Genomic DNA, 18481 nt, shown 5'->3' with positions numbered 1-18481 from the left:
CAGCTGGAGGCCGGTTCCGTCCCCTTCACGGGAAAAAAAAGAGCCCCCCCCCCCTCAGCAAAAGCGTCATCGATGACGCCCTGTCAACAACAGCCCCCCCCCGCCTCCTGGCGTCACGTCCGCCTTCCCCGCCAGAGGGGAGGGGCGTGGCGCGGAAGTGACGCGCTGCCGGCGCGCGCCCGCCCGCCCGCCGGACGGTTTCCTCACGGCGGGGTGAGATGGCGGCGCCCGGAGCCCCGGTTACCGTCACCGTCACTTACAGTAAGAGCCCGGGGAGCGGAGGGGGCTGGGCGGGGGGTCTCGCCTCCCGCCGAGCCGAGCCGAGGGCGGCTTCCCCCGGCGTGGACCGTGCGGGCCGGTCCCCGGCGCTTCGGGGGCCTCCTCCGGGGCCGGCCTTCCCTGCCGCCCCCGCCGGCCTCGCCTCTGAACGGCAGCCGCTGGGGTGAGAGGGATGGCGGCAGCGGCCGGGCCTGCCTCGGCCTCGGTCCTCGGGGCGGGGGGGAGGCACGGCTCGCCCTCCGCTTAGCCTGGTCTCGATCCGTTCGGGGTTTCACTCCTCTGCTGGCCGCGTCTCCCCACCGTCCCCCTCGGGCTGGATCTCTTAACCCGATCCAACAGAAGGGTGGGGAAAAAAAAAAATAAAAAATGGCTTTTTCCATGTCCACAAGGTGATCAAACTCTCTGCGCAGGGTTAGATTTACTGTAAGGATGATGGTGGGAACAGGTGACGAGGCTGTCCTTGCCAGAGAGCACAGGGCAGACAGAGGTCACTTTTTTGGTAGTAATCTTCATTTAGATGAAATCTTCCGCTGCGTTAAAAGCAGGTGCTGCCCGCTGGGCTCTCCCCTTGTTGGTTGAATAAGCTTGAAGGTTTGGCGGTTAGCGAGCTGCAAGATCGCAACAGAAAGTGGTGGTTTCTTCAGGAGGACGGCTGGGTGCTGACCTGATGAAGCAGGTTACTCAAAGGCCAGCTGACACGGTTGAGCTTTTTTTTTCCTCGGGGAAAAAAAAAAACAGGAGGAGGGAGAAGAAAGTGGAAGGGAAGATGTCATTAAGTCTGCAAATAAATATAAGAAGTTACTGCAAAGAGATACGAATAGCCTGGACTCCAGGGTTCTTAAAAATAAGATGGGAAATACCATGGTTTTTGATGAAGTGGATCTAGGTGAGGCAGTAGGAGGAATGAGAAGGATAGTAAGGTATTAAATCAGCAAGGTATTCATCAGCTGGTTTTTGTTAACAAAACTTGTTAATTTTTTATGGGTTATTTTTTAATTCTTGAATAATAAATTCTGCTCCTGCTCCTTTTGCACTATGTTGGTGATGTTCTTTCCACCTTTAGAGCTTACTGTTTATTTCTGCTTGCTGATTTGTGTTTTCAAACTGTTAGATTATTTTGTGAAAATGTTCCTTTATCACCTGGCAGTTTTATCTAAGAGTCTTTGGTGAGGAACTTTGTGGAATAATCTATTTGAATCTTCATGATGTGTATGCTCATCCATGCCTTCAGAGAGCTCCATTTGATCTGAGGCGTTTCCATTTACAAAGATGACAATGACTTAATGATATTAACATATTTATAATTCCAACATCTTGCTGTTTGCCAACAGTCTTCTTATCTGAGAAGGTTTTTATCTTTCCAGGTGTTTTCTTATCTGGTAATTACAGGAGCAAATAGAAGGCATTGTTCATCTTGGACTTCAGCTGTCTGATTTATACCTGTTGCTGTCAGATGCTGGTTTACTACATAGCACAAACGTTTTTATTAAAGTTTTGCATGCATGAGTGAAAGTGGGGAAAGATTGAAATAAGGGTCAAGAAAGAATGATAGTAGGCCCACATGTATCACTAGACTATCTGTGAGAAATTGAATTGACCTGTTTTTTAAATGTATTTAGGCTTTTTTTTTTTTTAAAGACTTTGGAATTTTGCCCTAGTGGTTACTTTAAATTAGTATTGTCATTTACTGAAGCAAACTAATAAACTGTGATACCAGGTCTAACCTGTCAGGTATTCTGCATGGTGATTTCACTCTGCTGTGAATTTACAGTAAAATTTTTGTTACAGTCTGCCCAAAGTGGTACTCGTAATTTGTAATTAAAGCTGTTTCTAGTGCTAGGCAAACTTCAGCTGTTCTCTTCCCCATTTGCTGTTTGCTTTTTTCTCTCAGCTGCTGACAGGCACAGCCCTTACACAAAGCAGTTGTATATACCAGAACAACCTTTTGAAATATATTGAGGTTAAGCCCTAAATTTTTGGTTGTTTTTTTTTCTTTTCTTTTTTTTTTCCCAAAACAAATTGGGAAGAAGGTCTGTTTATGGAAAATGCTTGGGAGGGAGTTTGTATAATGTGATTTTGAGCTTAGAACCATTTTGAAATTAAGAAATATTGTTGGAGCTGCAAGTTTTTGAGGCCACAGTGTCACTTGTCATGTGTCCCTTGGGAGCTGGAACAGGCTAGACGTTTCTAGCACTCTTCTTCGTAAAAGATACACGCACTTCAAATTAGTGGCATGAGAATAGTTTTATTTCTGGTATTTGTTAAGGAGTTCTCTCTTCTTGCAAAGTAAAAAATGCCTGTTTTGATTTCCCTTGCAGCCAGTGATGGCTGATTCCTGTGAGTGCTTTCAGATTGACGGGCCTTAAGTGAGTGAGAGCAGAGGGTTATAGGAAGGGTTTATTGCAAAGCAGAGATGAATAGACATACTCCTTTTTTCTAAGAACTTCCTGCTCTTTGCATGCAAGTAATCTTAGGGAGTCTGAATAAGATGCTCCATAAGTGGAAGGTGATGTATAGGCTGAGACTTCTCAAAGTGGTTAAGGCTGCATATCAGCAGTATTATGGGGAGAAATAATTTTTGGACTGTGAGAATTCTCTCAGGTGGCTGGTGGAGGGGAGGCAGGGTAGACATTGATCACTTGCTTCTCGTGTATGAGGAGTAGGGGGGAAAGGAAGTGATAAATTGTCTCAGATTCCCCATTATGCATTCACATTCCCTCAGCTTGCCATTAGAAGTTCCTACAAGTAGGAAATCGAATACGTCAGGAAGGTGTGGGCTTTTATGCTTTAGCTTGTGGGATGTCTGGACACCGTCTGCACTCTTAAAAAGAGGTGGGGAATTCTATTTAGCAGGAGCATTATGCCAGTAGACTACGCCTGATCAAACTCTTCAGGTTGTTAGAATGTAAAACAAAATTTTCAGCTGAGATAAGTCACTCCAAGAGGAAGGAAATGCAATAGAATCCTTTGCTTGAAAATTAGGATTGTACATGAGAATCAGTGACTTGAGAACTTTCTGCACTAATGGAAATAAATATTAGAAATGGATTCCCTGTAATATTTTCTAGGTAACAATAAGTATTACTGTTACTCTGGTTTTTTGTTAGGTAATGAAAAACACAGCATTCAGGTGGCTTCTCAACAAGAAGATGGTGAACCTACACTACAAGACATGGCTGTACTAATTGAACAAGTCACTGGTGTTCCAGTTCCTTTTCAGAAACTGATATACAAAGGTAACTTATAAATCTGTCAGCGTTTCTTATAGATGGTGCCTTTCATCTTAGTCACTTTCAGGTGTCCATGTTCTGAATGTTTTCAAAAAGACATTCTTATGCCACTAACTACATTTTAACTGTTTTTTTTCCCTCTCTTATTTTCCATTTAGGGAGGTCTCTGAAAGAATTGGAACAACCTTTGTCAGCACTTGGTGTTAAAAATGGTTGCAAAGTCATGTTGATCGGGAAAAGGGTAAGTGTTGCCTTTGGACCCTTTTTTTTTTGTTTCCTTAAATTATTATAATTTCTGTCAGTGATTCAACTGCGGAACACAGAAACAGGTTATAGCATAAAACCTAATCTCATCTACCTACCCACAAAGTTGAGTTCAATCTCACGTTGTACTGCATATAACTCTGCAGTTTATACATTTCTGAAATTACATTGTTGACTGACTTCTGCCTTACATTATTGACAAAATTCTGCCTTACATTATTGACAAAATTCTGCCTAATCTGTTGCTTGTCACTGCTCCTGAACCTTCTGTGCACTGATGACCTTATCTGCTCATCTTATTTTTCTGTTTAAAAAAAAAAAAAACAACAAAAAACAAACCAAAAAAACCCCTGTAGCTGCTGAGTCTGCTGGGTTATTTCTGGTGCAATGAGCTGTGGCTGGCTTTGCCAAGTAGAGGACAAGGTAATATCTCATGATATAAATGTTACCTCTACTTTAAAGATGCTAAGCTAACAAAAAAAAAAAGTTTTCCTTTTTCCCTTCAAATTAATCTCATTTAATGTGTTTATATACATTGCTGCTTTGACTGTATTTGTAATTAAGCTTTGGAAGAAGAAGCTTATTTGACAGGTATTAAAATATGGAAAGAATGACCGCAGTGTAGTATGTATTTTAAATCAGCAGAAGCCTTTATGTCTGTATCACCACTGTTGCTGCTTTTTAGCTGCATAGTGTCTCTATTTGTTCCATGGTTGTGAATGTTGTACTTTTGAATACACAGAATAGTCCAGAAGAAGAGGCTGAATTAAAGAAGTTAAAAGATTTGGAGAAGTCAGTGGAGCAAATAGCTAATAAGTTAGAGGAAGTTAATAAAGAGTTCACAAGTATCCAGAAGGTATGCCAGTTTTGTATCATTTTATATCTTTGCAAAACAATTTTGTAGGTATATGTATTTAAAAAAAATACTGTTTAAAGGTTTTGAGTAGTCAGTAATAGGCTGCCCCTCCTAACTGTCCAAGGGTCCTGTAAAATTCTTACTGAATTTCAAATGCTATTCCTGAATTTGAAAAATAGAGACGTGGCACTATTTGGAAGAAGTTAAATATTGTTGCATATTGGATAAATCATATTCTTTAGATCTGGAAAAACATAAAGAGTTCTCTCAAAGTCCAAAGGAGACTGGCTGTTACTTGTTTAATCTTTTAAGTAAACCTAGCAGATCGTACGTTTAGCGTTTCAAGGACTGATAGAATACAGGTTGAGATTGGAGTCCCTATCGTACTTGAAACTACAGAAATTGTAAAAGATGTTTTCTGCTGTGGTGGACTGACAGATTTTCTAAGCTGAGTATTCTATTAGGGTATGGAATAATTTTGTCTTTCCTTCTCTCTTTTTCCTCCTCAGGGGTTTTTAGCAAAGGATCTTCAAGCAGAAGCACTAAAACAGCTGGACAAGAGGATAAAAGGAACTGCAGAGCAGTTCATGAAGATCCTGGAGCAGATTGATGCCATTGTAAGTAAATAACCACAGAAGAGGGTCAAATCCCAACAGAAACTTACTGCTAAGACTATAACTTTCTTGTAATTTATTTAATATTTTAAAATAGTAAAAAATTTATTTTGGCTTTGAAAATTAGTTAATTGGTTTGCTCATTTTTTCTTTAATATCCAGCTCTTGCCCCTGTATGTCTCCAAAAGACTACTTGGCAGCATCTATTTCTAAATGGTGACATTAATGCCTGTGCATGCATCCCCATTCTACAGAAGAGCTTCATTTGGGGCAGCAGCCTGTTAAGACTACATGAAATGGGTATCCTTTACTCAAGTTTTACCCTTTTAGTTTGTCTTGGCAAACTTCTATGTTAAACTTCATGCTAACAGTAAAGGTCTGGAAAAAAACCCAAACAAAACAGATACACTTTGTATTCAATATCACATAGGAGCAAGGAGGTCCTGAAGAGTGAAGAATTTTCTGGTCAGTCTTATGTGGACTGGCAGTACTTTTATTTGAGATGCCTGCATATTGGGGACTGGATTCTTTCTTTGGAATGTACTGGGGTATATCCAAGTGCTTCACAGTCATTAATGGATCATAACCTTACGGCATATTTCCAGAGTATAATATGTATCTTCCTGCATCATGTAGTAGCTGAAAGCTAGGTGAGAATACGGGACTTGCGCAGAGATAAATAGAAGATTGTGGCAACTAGGGTATTTCCATATTCTGTTTCTCTGTCTGCTGGTCATTCTCTGTAAACTTAATTGATAATTATGTTGCATATCATGATCATAATATCCTGTTCTGAAGGAAAAATGCTGCTTTTCTGTAGTAGTGATGTCTTTGGGTCTACTCCTTTATACAGTGACCCTTTATGGGATTGTTTCAGAAGGAGTCCATGCAAATACCTGTAATTGGTGAACCAAATGTAGTTTAATTGATGGACACTTTGAAAAAGTTTAGCAGCAGACTAAATCAAAGAGTAATAATTTGAATTGGCCATCATCAAATGCTATACAATATGGATGTGTTCCTAGGAATGGTGGGGAGGTCATTAACTTATTTCCTCCTTTCATATTGTGCACCTTTAATGGTAAACTAGCCTTTGTTATTTGTTATACCCAACAGTTCTTAAATACTTTTTTTGAATTGTAATATGCTAAGTGTGTTAAAGTCTTAAAATTTCTCTTTCCTTTTCTGCCTCATAAAGAGGAAAATATTTTGCTGACAGTTCTTGAATGCTGTTAGACATACAGACTTCATATAACCGATTACCTATTTGAAGTGGCAGATCTAACATGTGTTATCATGGAAACAGCATGCGTGACAAGTGTTACAATTGGATGGGATTAAAGCTTATTTCCGATCCCTTCAACTTCTGATACGAAGTCCTATCTAGAAAAAAGTCAGTACTTGTATGCTGGTGTACAGTTCTGGAACCCAGCAAGCAGCCTTGAAAAACCCTTTCACTGCTTCCTAATTAATCCAAACTGAATTTCCCAAGTTCATTTTTGATTCCGGTACTTTTTGCATGGCTTAAACAGAAAGCATGCTATTATCTATCTCCTTATCCAAAATACTCTAAATAGTACTGGACAAGGGACGTTCAGGTTTAGTACAAGATTTTAGAAGACTTACAACCTAGAGGCCTCATGTTTAGATTTAGGAAATAATGGAGTCCTTGTGCCTCAGTTTTGTCTCTTGTAGAAGTGGAGCAGCCAGAGCTAAAACTAATTATAATGAGTATGTTGTAATATTTGTAATAGTTGTTTGCTACTTTGTTGTATAAGAGCCTATGACATTGATGAGCCTCATTTTTTTTAAAGCAAGAAAGAAGTGAGGGTTTTCATTACCAGTGATTGAAGTTAATGTTCCACATACCAAAGTCCATATTTATTTGTTTTAATATACGAAGGCGGCTGTGTTTTTTGTCATGAAAACGGAACTTCTGTGCAACTTCTGCGAAATCTTGCAGATGAGATAAATGTAGTTGGGTGGAATCTTTACAAAAAATGTAGCTGTTCAGTGTACTGGTGTTACACCAGAACAGATGAACAGGCCACCAACTTCCTGAGGTATTACTTAGCTGTACTGTAGTTGTGCAATATACAGAGGTGGCAACACAGAAGGGTAATGAGGTATGTATATGAACAATAAATAGGTTCCAGTGAAGTAAAAAATGGTAAATAGAAATGCAAAGCAGAAAAACGTAAAGCTTCCAGAAAGTATTTTACCTGTATTTCAGAATTGTTTTATACAGTATTAGTATTTTTTGTTTAGCCAAGTAAGAAGCAAGTGCTGTTGATGCAATCAACAGCATGTTAAAAAAAGATGAGGGAGGGAAAAAGTGACCGAGTGAGCTGTTTTCTGCTAAGACGGAAGAGTGGATGCATTGTAGAAGTGAAGCATACTAGCAAGGTCACACTGTAAATGTTTCAGCTTGTTTCTTTGGCAGAATTGTTGTGAAAGCTCTTTAAAGTGTCTGTGCTGTCACACATTGTTTGGATCAATCAAAAACATCTAGCTTGATACAAAATGAGATTTGTATGGATATAGAGAGCTAAGGGTGAGGAAGCCTGCATATTGTTTTCTCTCTATTCTAGGGGTGTCACCCCCCTTTTACTGTTAGCAGGCAAGCTCATTAATTAGAGGAGCTGAGTTTGGAACCGCTACAGTTTTTTCACTAGAGCCCATGTGTTCAACAGCTATGAATTTAAAAGAAGTGGTTTAGGAAGTGGAGAAGTATGTTACAAATCTTAGTGAGTAGAAGACAGAAAATCCTTGACTTGATCAGCTGGCGCAGTCCTTTAAATAACTGAAAGGCTTTTTCAAGAAAAAAGGAGGAGGAAAGCTTTTCTGAGGTCAGCAGGAAAATTTAAATCCACAGTCATGACACTATGTACTTCTTGTGAGCCTGCTCTAATTTACATGAAGTCTGTCACCAATATTGCAGTCTGAGAGATTACTTTGTTCTCATGATGATTTCCTATTAAATGGCAGATTGGTAATCTAGAAAGACAATATTGCAGAGAGCAGAGTGTTCCAACAACTGAAAAAAAAAGCTTTCTCTTCTGAAATACCAGTCCCTGATTTTGTTTACATAAATTCATGACAAAATCATCTGTCAAATTGCATGTATCAGTATTGAGGACATTGATAACATTACTGACTCATAATTATGTTCTGGTGGCCCATCCTCCTTTCTTGAGGATTTGTTTTGGCTATAATTCTGCTGTAAAACTTGCTTAAATCACTGTGCTGTTCTGATGAAGCTTTTTTCACTGTCTCCTTGTCCCTGCTATACTTGTCATCTGGTAAATCAATACCAAATTAACATTTCAAGGACTAAAAGAAAGAAGTATTCTGAAAACAACATCATTGTGCCTGTAACAGACATTTCCCAGGCTTCTCAGAAGTTTTGCCACTTACAATAAGATGAGAACTTATTACTAAACCTTTGAATTTATCTGTATAAATAAACATTTGATAAGCATTTCTTATTATAATTCTTAAATCTCTTAGCATGAATTATAAAATCAAAGCTTCAGCGGAAAATTTTTCTAAAGCACAAGGAGAATGAAAATACTATCATCCCTCAGTGAGGGTAGAACGCATAGTTACCCCTTCTGTATTCAGAAAACCCATTGACAAATGCTGCCATTTAATAGCTGCTTTTAAAGAAGCTGCTTAGACAGACATCTGCTTAGATGAAAAAGATTCAGTGTCACCATAATGTGCTTACCCAATCTACCAATTTATTTAACAATAAGTTAAAAAAAAGGGAAGGGCTGGTAGTCAATAAAAACTGCACACTAAAATACTGTATGTTCTGGATTTTTAAAAGAAACTAACAAAAAAGCTTCTTGTTAGATGGATGGGGTGTCAGCAAAAAATCCTTTTTTGCAACTGATTAGCATTGTTGTTGGTTTTTTTTTTCCAATTTGATAACAAAGGAGAAATGTTTCTAGCTGTTACTGCTAGTAACTGCTAGTTTAGGAGATTGCCTGTTTTAAAAATGGTGTCCCTTTGGTTCTGATAACATAATCATAAATAATAAATTTTACTAGTATTTGATTTGTTTATTAACTGACTACACTGCTATAAAGTGGATTCAGGCATCAGATATTACCTACTGGGGTTTATGGTTTGGGAAATAAGAAATAGCCAAAAAGGAGAACAAAGATGTGGCAGTAACACTAAGCTTAAAAATCGTTGTTGGAAGTGCTTCCAAAACAAATGGAACTTGAGCAGAGCTGAAGGTGATGTTCTGTGGCAAAGGGAGGTGGTTTTATTAGGAGATCAGCTGTGAAAGGGGAAAGAAATGACAAGAGAGTTTGTGTTTTCTAAGCAGCAGTGCTCAGGAGAGAGGGATGCTAGGTCTGTAGTTAAAAGAACACTCAAGAATAGAGAGAATCTAGAGGCAGGAAGACGCACACATGAATTTATTACTGTGTAAATGGTGATTGGTTTTAAGGATTTCTTGTACAAAGCATGAATGTCATGCATCCAAAAGAGGAGTCTTTGAGGATGTAACGTGTGTGTGTCTGCAGTGCATCTTGTCAGTGTACCTGCAGGGTGAGAACTCACGAAGAGATGTGGTTAAGCAATTCTGAATTTGGGGGTGTGGGGTGGGAGATAACCACTGGTAACAAGGGGGACTCGGGCTCTGTTTCTGGGTGTATGGGGAGAGGATAAAGAACCCGTGCCCAGGAGTTCTACAGAAGTTGCTGGGGTGAAGCCAGCACTGCACTCACTTTTGAAAGTTTAAGACCAAGGACTGTGAGACTTGAGCAGGGTTTTGTCACAGAGAAAGTGCAATGCAAAGAGGAGACCTGCTATAAAAGTAAGAATGTGCTGTGCAGTAGAAAGCCATATACTAATCCAAACTACTGCTCTGCAAGCAATGCTAGCACCAAAATGTAGATTTGGCAAGAGTTTTGCATACACGCTGCCTAGGCTTAAGCTACTCCTTCTTTAATTAAATTTGATTTTAATTAAATATGGAAATGTTATTGTGACTTAAGGTTTATTGCCAGCTTCACCTGTTAGACCCTGAATAGTTGGACAACGTATTCCTGGAGAGGAGACGTAAGCTGACTAAGGTAAAACAGAGAGACTGTGAGATTTAATTTGATGTTAAGATTTATAAACTTTACTAATTTGATTGTAAAATACCTTTTGAGCAGCTTGATAAGTTAGTACGTTTAGGCCTTCCAATTCCATGTCTTTGCCAAGGAGATTACAAGGTGTGACTTGAAAAAAAACCAGCTATGATGGCATGCAAGCAAACATAGGACGCACAGATGTAATTAAAAAGAACAGTTTTGAAAAATGTTGTCAAAAATAGAAATAGTCTGAATGTCTTCCCTACACTTAGATTTCAAATTTTCCTCCAGTTACCAAGACGTGTTTTAGAAACAGACTTTGTGTGGTAAGCCCAGCTGGAGTTCCATGTCTGCTATTGAAAGTTAACTTAGGCCTGTTCTGGTGATAGGAAATTGTTTGTTAATTTACTATTTCAGATTGGTAGGAATTTTTGCATAGGCCAGAATCTCTTTCAGAAAGCACAGCCTGAAGTAAGTACTCAGCAAAGGGAGATGGGCAGTGTAACTGAGCTAGTGCATAATTTCATTTTTAATTTGATTATTAAGAAATTCCAAGTCATGGAAAACTTCAAGGCATAGAAGAATTTTTGTGACAGTGAGATAACATCTTCATTTTCTGGTGAGAATCAGCTATTAATAATTAGGCCTAACTGATCTTTGTTCTTTCAGGCTATTACATATATGGATTCAAAATAGTACACATCAAATACTCTTTATGCTAAATGTTTCTTGTCATATGTTATTAATTTTAAAAAGTGAATTGTGTTGTTGAAAACCAAGGGGAAAATAGGAATGTTTTCTCGTGTGGTTACACGGTCCTATGTTTAAGATCCCTTAGAATAGTTCATATAACTTTATAATATTTTTTTAAACTTTTTTTTTTTCCCTGTGACAACTATAAGTACTCTGAAGGCTGCCTTTTTCATCTGTGAACTAGAACTGGTGTTTGAAGAGAATTCACCCACAGCTTTAAACTAACTTCTCAATTGTTTTGTAATGTCTTTGGAGCATTCAGTTTCTGAAAGAAAAGCATGGAATACAACCTTTTCACAGTGTCCTGCTTATTGGGAGGAGACATGCAGGTTTAGCATGCTATAGTGAGCAATGGCTTATTGCAGTACAGAGTACTAGAAAATATACTTTGTAAAGAGCAAAGTAGCCTCCAAAATGAACAATTTAAAAAAAGCTGTGCTTTGGAAAGTGGACATATGCCACCTAGTAAAAAGGAGTTTCAATTTAGGCAGACCACTGTTGAAAAAGTAATAACAGCTTCTGAACCTATCCTGTGCTGTAAATCCAACGAAGTAAGGCAACATTACATAAGTGAACAAAGCGACTAGCATAGAACAGGCTCCTGTAGGAGAATTTACATTGTGCATGACAGATTCCTGGCATTAACCTGGTAACTTACTTTAAGAGCTACTTCTCCTCTTTCTCACAAAATTTGGAAAGGATACCAGTGTACCCAGCGTGTCTCAGAGCAACAGGCTGGGGGCCCTCGCTAGCACATCCTCCCTCTAACCTTGGCGTTTCATCCCACAGCTTGTCACGGGCAAGGCTGATATTATCCCCCGTCCCCCTTCAGGTCTAGTTTAAAGCTCTGTCAATGAGCCCTGCTAGCTTGTGAGCAAAGACCCTCTCCCCACTTTGAGAAAAGTGAATCCCATCTGACACCAGCAGGCCTGGTGCCGTGTAGGCCATCCCATTACCAAAAACCCCAAAATTGTAGTGGTGACACCAGCCCCGGAGCCATGTATTAATAGACTGGGTCCATCTGTTTCTTCCAGTGTCGTTGCCCACAACTGGAAGGATAGAGAAAAAAATTACTTGTGCTCCAGATTCCCTTACTAACCGTCTCAAGGCCCTGAAGTTTCTTTTGATTGCCCTTGGAAATGTAAGAATGTGTCCCAGCTCACTCTGTTGCGTGGCCCTTTTCTCATCACCCATGGTTCTGGGAAAGTGTACTAAACCTGGTGATTATTATTTCTCTGTCTGATATCACTTATGGCGTGCTAATTACTGCACAAACACTGGAACAGTGTGATCCCTGGGATCTCAGTGATGCCTATAGTTTCACTTCCCATGATGGACTGTTTTTCTGGTGTGGAATCTTGTGTATTTTTAACTCCTGTATTGGGTTATGTACAAGACTCCTATATTTAAGACCATACATGTTTGGCTGGACACTAAAAGAGCACCTTTTTTTTTTTTTTTTTTGACTGTTATAAAAGATTATGTATCTAAACCTTCCAGTGGGGCTTGCATTTTAGCTGAAACAAAACAGAGAGTAGTATAGGGAAACCTCTATTCTTGATAGGGAATTAGGGTGGAAACTAAAAGTTATACCACTGAGAAACTCCAAAAATTTTATGCATCTTCAACAGTGAGAGCACAGTGTTTCTAAGAATGTTCACGTAAACTTTATAGAATGATAATCATCTGTATGGGTGTTTTACCTGTTACAAAAACCATCATAAACCTGAGCACCATTCCCCACCAACATCCCAGTTTCACATAGCTCCAAAAGGACAAAGCATATAAGATTTGCTAAGATGACATGCATGAATATATTGGGTGGTAGCAGTACAGAAAATGATGCAGTTTGAATTAAATTAAAAGGTGTCAGCATGTAACACTTCACATCTGCTGCCTTCCATGACTAGGTTGCAGAGAAAATCAGATGCACAGCTTAAACTGGCAATGCCTGCATTACTGATGATACATTCTAATGATGGCGAGTGATTGAATGAACTTGTTTGTAAGAAATTAAATCATCTTATAGTCTCTGAAAAAAACTGAAGTTGAACCTCAGCAGAACAGTTAACATACACCACAAAAGACAAAAGCAGTGTATGTAGTCTATTGCTGTATGTTACCTAAAGACACCTGGTAAATTTGCTAGCTCAGTTCTTTGCGATCAGCGTGCTGCATCCCTGACTTTTTGAATTTATGGCTTTTTCTTTTAAATTCTTTCTTGTGTAATAATCCTCACTGAGCAGATATGGCATTTGCAGGATGCCTGTTCAGAGGATTCTTTGATACATTCAGTTTTTGCTGTAAGTTTAACATGTTAATTTCAACATGAAGCTGCATCAACTTGTTTGTTTATTTTACTGCAGAATCTGCCAGAGAATTTCAGTGATTGCAAACTGAAAAAGAAGGGGTTGGTGAAGAGGGTTCAGGTGAGTTTTGTGGGTTTTTTTTTGTTTTCCATTAATGCTGGGCACTTGTATACCAAGAGTTTGTGAAAATGAGAGCTGTTTAGATTTTTTTAAGTGTTAGTTCTTACCTTGGTATTTCTTATGGCCTCCCTTTTAGAGGTATTTAATAGCTTTATAATAAACGGTACACAAAAATACAGATTTTTCATAGTTCATTCTGTTTTCAGATAATATTTGTAATTTACATTAGTGGTCGGCCTTATGGCTGCCTGATGACGTAAAGTAATTCTGATAACTTGTAAAGAAAACAGGATCATTCCTCCTTTCCCACTCCTTGGTGGGCTGGAGTAACGAATGAGCTCTGGGCATAAGGATGCAATCAACTCTAACTCCTGCTGGACCTTGCTAGAGGTGTTCTTTGGAAAATTTAGCTTCTATTGCAATGTTCCAACTTTCTATGGAGAGTAAGTCTCTAAAGTAAAATCTGTACAGAAGAGCAGCTTCTCTGGGGGGTAGGTTTTTTAATTGCTTTGCCATCGTATGCTGCTTATGAATTCCTAGGCATTGTTTCCTTAGAGACTTTGAACTGAAGGTTTGTTAATAAATACTGGAGTTCGTGTTTCTGTGTGTTGTCCCCCCCAAGTCAAACTTCCATAAATGATTGGTAATGCTACTCATATTACTGGTTTTATTTGTATTATGCTAGCTTCAGTCACAGGTTAGAGTCCTGAAAATTTTTTGTGAAAGCACCTTGCATTCATACATGGAGTTGAAAGGTTTTGTCTTATACTGTAACCTTATTAAATACTTTCCATTAATGTTTCCCAAATTTTTTAAAATAGCCATCTATTTAGAGGAAGCCCTACCAAGAAGTACTTCATTTTACAAATGGTTTTTGTTACAGCTTTAGGGACAAAGCACTTTGTACTCAGTTACAGAGGTAAGTTCAGATAATGCAGATTGAAATGAAGACGGTTGCTGGCATAGCTATGTTATATGGGGCTCTGAACGTGCTCTTGATTCCCTGTGCCTAGCTAAAGCAGCAAAACCTTTGTAATAAAGGTATGGCTATAAACCTTATGACAAGTTACTAGAGCTCCACTCTCGGGTGAAGTTATTGCAGAAATAAGTGGGGCTTTGTATAAGAACTGCTGTTTAAATCATAAAACAGACTCTGTTGAGCAGAGATCAGAATTACTGATGTGCTTTTATAGGCACAGTGTTCTGCAACTATAGGTTATGAAGCCTTTGAGGACTGAGAAGAATCTAAGGGGTTTCAGACCAGAGCTGTTAACAACAATTTGTTTTTCCAGAGCAAGAAAATGATGGCAAGTTATGCTTATTACTCTTAAGTATTCATGAAAGTGAGGGGGAGCTATTAACTGCCTTCTGTTGCTGGCAATCACATATCTTCTGGAATGGGGAGACAGATATGAAACACTTGCAGCCAGCGATGGCAGTTGTTACCCCCTTGACTTTTTCATCCCTCAAATCCTTACAGAAGTGAGTTGATGCCAGCTCAAGGGATTGGTTGAAGATAGATGATTCAAAACAATGTGAAGTTTCTTAGTGTCATTTTAATGTAAATGACATTAAATATCTGGTTTGACTGTTAAAATCTAATGCAGACATAGCAAAACTGAGTGCAAGATGTGAACAGATAGTGGGAGAGTCTGCTCAGAAACTACAGTGTACTCACATACATTGGAATTGGCATAAAAAAATTTGTTGGCTTAAAGTGCTGGTGCGTTGTGCTGTGTACAGCACAAGCAAAGTGACTAGTGGCTGCTGGCTCTTAATTGCTGTGTGCGGGTTGCTATACTTGTAAGAACTCGTGGACAGGTTCTAGGAAAGCTTAAGGTGCTGTGGACTGCCCCTTTTGGAAAGGAGCCTTCTGTCTTTTAGGCACACCAGCTACTTACTGAGAAAGATGAGGGTTTGTGTTGCCCTGTGGTTCTGAGAAATAGAAGAAGCCTTGGTTGAATGAAAGCTTGTTTTAGGTTTGACTGAGTAGGTTTGTCACTCCCACTTCCGCAACAGAAAGAAGTATGTGCTTTAGAAAGGAGTTTAAAAGTCATGTTTGAAATTGAAGCACTAACTTGTCTGAACCTTTATGATTCTTGTTGTTTATGAACTTTGGATCAACTCAAAGTACTTCTGTTGGACTCTGGGTAAACAAAATTGTGAATAAGCTATTGTCAAAACTGAACTGGAAGGTGGTTATTGAGTTGGCTTCTTCAAATTCATGTTGGAAACTGCAGTTTCTGTTCTTAAGAAGTATCTACCATTGCTATAATTGCATCCCCAATAACATTTATTTGTTTCTTATTCTCAGGTTTTTCTTGCCCAGTGTGATACCATTGAAGGAAATATTGGTCAAGAAATGGACAAGCTACAGTCAAAGAATTTGGCACTGGCAGAATGAGGCATTGCCCTACTTAATTAGGAAACATAATTGCTCTATGAGCAAGAAGAAGAGTTTGCTCTTTGTTTTGGAGCACGTATTCAGCTTTTTTTTTTTTTTTTTTTTTTCTTAAAGCCCAGTCTGTTAGACTGGTACCAGTCAATCATTTCTTGCTGGTTGTCTTGTTTGCCGCTTGGTTAGACTATTATTTTGAAAAGAAAATCCTTCCTGAAGAATGGCAGAAATAATCTTTGTGGTGAATTGTTATGTATCTTATGGACGAATGTTTAGTTAACTAAGTTATAAAGTTTGCAGTGATGGGCAATTTTGTCTGATATGTCTTTGAATTTATTTACAGCTCAAATCAAAGAAGGTCTATAATTGTACAAGTGCCATAAGTTGCAATTGTAGGACTTCAGCTTGATTGAAAAAGGCAAACTGAGACGACATCTGGGAGAGTTGAACATTCTAGTAGACGGTTCAGAGCAATAAAAAAACCTACGCATTTGTATCTACTTAATGTTTGTATGCATTTATAAATATAAGAAAGCTTGACTATAAGGGAGTCGTACCTATTTTAGCCTTAAATTGTCATAATAAATGGAATGTACTGTAACATGTATGGTACTTAATTTTGAGTGGTGCTTTAAGTTGTTACTAAGCTTGATACAGACATATGTCTTTTACATAGATTTCTGATGTACTGTGTTTTTTATAGATTATTCTTATTTTTATTGTTTGTGTTCCATCTTGAGTTATGGTGGGAAATGAAATGAGATTAATCATGCTGCTCATATACCAAGAGTTCAGTTAAGCAAGGTATAACTAAGGAGCTATTTCGAAAGGTTTTTTATACTTTTTTTTCTGATTTTACTGAATTCATGATGCTATATTTAATGGAAAATTACAGTGATTATTTCTAGTCTGTTAAGGTAATCGGTGAATTTTTATAGCATGTTACAAAGTGACAGAACTTTATTTTAGCAATGCCGTGTGACTGAGGGTTATGACTGATTCTCGCAGTCAGATACATGCCACATTTAGCCTTCTCTGTTAGGGGAAAAATAAGCTTTTGCAGGAGATAGTACCTGTCAGCAGGTGCAGCCAACTTTGCGGTTGTTGGTCAGAGCCCATAGCTAATGTACCTATAGTGGGAATTGCTTTTTCGCTGATACTTCTGGTCCGTAGGTCAGTCATATACACAGTGGCTGCTGCAGTAGTGACTGGTAAGGAGCCTGTTTCTGAGTGGGGAAAAAAAAGCTCTTTTGTCTCAGATGAGTCAGACTGAGGAGGTTTAGAAATGGCCCTTAGGTAGTGAGCTTTTATCTATATGTGACTGTTCTAAGATTAGCTTTGCTTTCCAGATAAAAACAGGGAATGTGTGTAAAAAGATGTTAACTTCTAGTAAGTTATAAACCATAAATAATACCTAAAGTATTTTTATTAAAGTATTATTTCTGATGTTTGTAATTGGAGGAGCATTTATTTAGTGAAAAATGCCATTGGACAAATGAAGTGATAGCCCTGCATTGGAAAGGGTCACTTTTATTCTAAAAATGCCTTCTGACCATGCCAAGATTGGAGTTGCCATATTTTTTACTCTTAACCACTTTCTTCAAGGTTGTATTTTTTCCACATGTAACTCTCTTCTCAGCATCTGTGGAGGATTTTAAGGTCTAAACTCCTAGGAAGCTTGTCTATCATGTTAGGAAATGGTATGTTTGGTAGGACTGTGGATATTTTTTCCTAGGCTGCTATAGTCTGGTCATGCTGCGTTTTCCCAGTGCTTTAGAGTTAGGAGAAAGAAGAGTTGGTTGTAGCCATTTTTGTGAAGCCCTACCTAGCTTGGTGCTGCTTCTGGACCAGATTCAGCTGACTCGTAACCACCAGCAATGCTGTTGCCTAATTCAGGGGATGCAAAATTACCCACTTGCCTGTGATGGAAAGGATCCTCACCGTCTCAAATGTAAGTCCTCTAATGCATTGAAATTTCACAGGTGCATGTATAATAAGCAAAGTATCTTCTTGTGCCCATGAAGAGAACTGGGAGCTGTGGTCATGGCTAGGACTGTGTCCATTTCTGCTGCTCCTTTGTATTTTTCTCTCTTGGGCAAGAACACTAAGGCTGTAGGCAGACATCATCTTCCCAGCACTCCCTTCCCAGAAACTTCTGCTTCTTGAGATGTGCCTGTGTGAGTACATCCTCAGCCTGTCTCAAAGCCAGGTGGATTCACTTTAAGATGTTCTATAGTAGGTCTTTTGATAATCTGCTGCTTTGAGGCAGAGAGTGATGATGAACCTCTCCCACCAGCACATCTGGATTCAGCAAAGGGTGGGTGTCCTGAGCTAAAGTTACCTTACAGTGGTAATTCCTGGTATCAGAGTGTTTGGTTTCTATGCCAAAAGTATGCGTGTGAAGATGAACTTTGCAGTATAAATTTTTTTGTCTTCCAAATGTAAAAATGAGTTGTTTTGGAAAACAGATGGTTGTATTTAAGTTATCTAAGACCTTCTAGAGTGGGTTGACTTTTATACTTAGTTTTGAAAGAGTCCTATACTTCATTTTTTCATAATAGCCTT

The 18481-nt window shown here is 38.8% G+C and overlaps 1 protein-coding gene across 2 annotated transcripts; it reads left to right on the top strand.

The window, feature by feature from the left end:
• Positions 1-136: 136 nt before the first annotated feature.
• On the top strand, positions 137-16593 carry BAG1 (BAG cochaperone 1). Of its 2 annotated transcripts, XR_012649724.1 has the most exons (9): positions 137-261; positions 3387-3515; positions 3668-3750; positions 4516-4629; positions 5139-5246; positions 5406-5543; positions 10268-10333; positions 13456-13518; positions 15833-15915. XR_012649724.1 is itself a non-coding variant. In XM_075022742.1 (7 exons), the coding sequence occupies exons 1-7, from the start codon at positions 219-221 to the stop codon at positions 15920-15922; spliced, it is 630 nt and encodes a 209-aa protein (XP_074878843.1). In that variant the 5' UTR covers positions 137-218; the 3' UTR covers positions 15923-16593. The 2 variants fall into 2 exon arrangements, 1 of the variants encoding a protein (XP_074878843.1); XM_075022742.1 differs by lacking the exons at positions 5406-5543; positions 10268-10333 and having other exon boundaries at positions 15833-16593.
• The last annotated feature ends 1888 nt before the right edge of the window (positions 16594-18481 follow it).

Source organism: Buteo buteo, chromosome 3 (assembly GCF_964188355.1).
Source record: "Buteo buteo chromosome 3, bButBut1.hap1.1, whole genome shotgun sequence".
NCBI classification, from domain to species: Eukaryota; Metazoa; Chordata; class Aves; order Accipitriformes; family Accipitridae; genus Buteo; species Buteo buteo.
Note: the sequence above shows the minus strand (reverse complement) of the source record. Positions and strands in the feature narration are given on the sequence as shown.

Bases quoted from the DNA above. Each gene is read 5' to 3' on its own strand.
- BAG1 (XM_075022742.1), top strand. From the start codon at position 219: ATGGCGGCGCCCGGAGCCCCGGTTACCGTCACCGTCACTTACA. The intron at 3,516-3,667 runs GTAACTTATAAA...TTTTCCATTTAG, and splicing joins TCAGAAACTGATATACAAAG to GGAGGTCTCTGAAAGAATTG. The intron at 5,247-13,455 runs GTAAGTAAATAA...ATTTTACTGCAG, and splicing joins TGGAGCAGATTGATGCCATT to AATCTGCCAGAGAATTTCAG.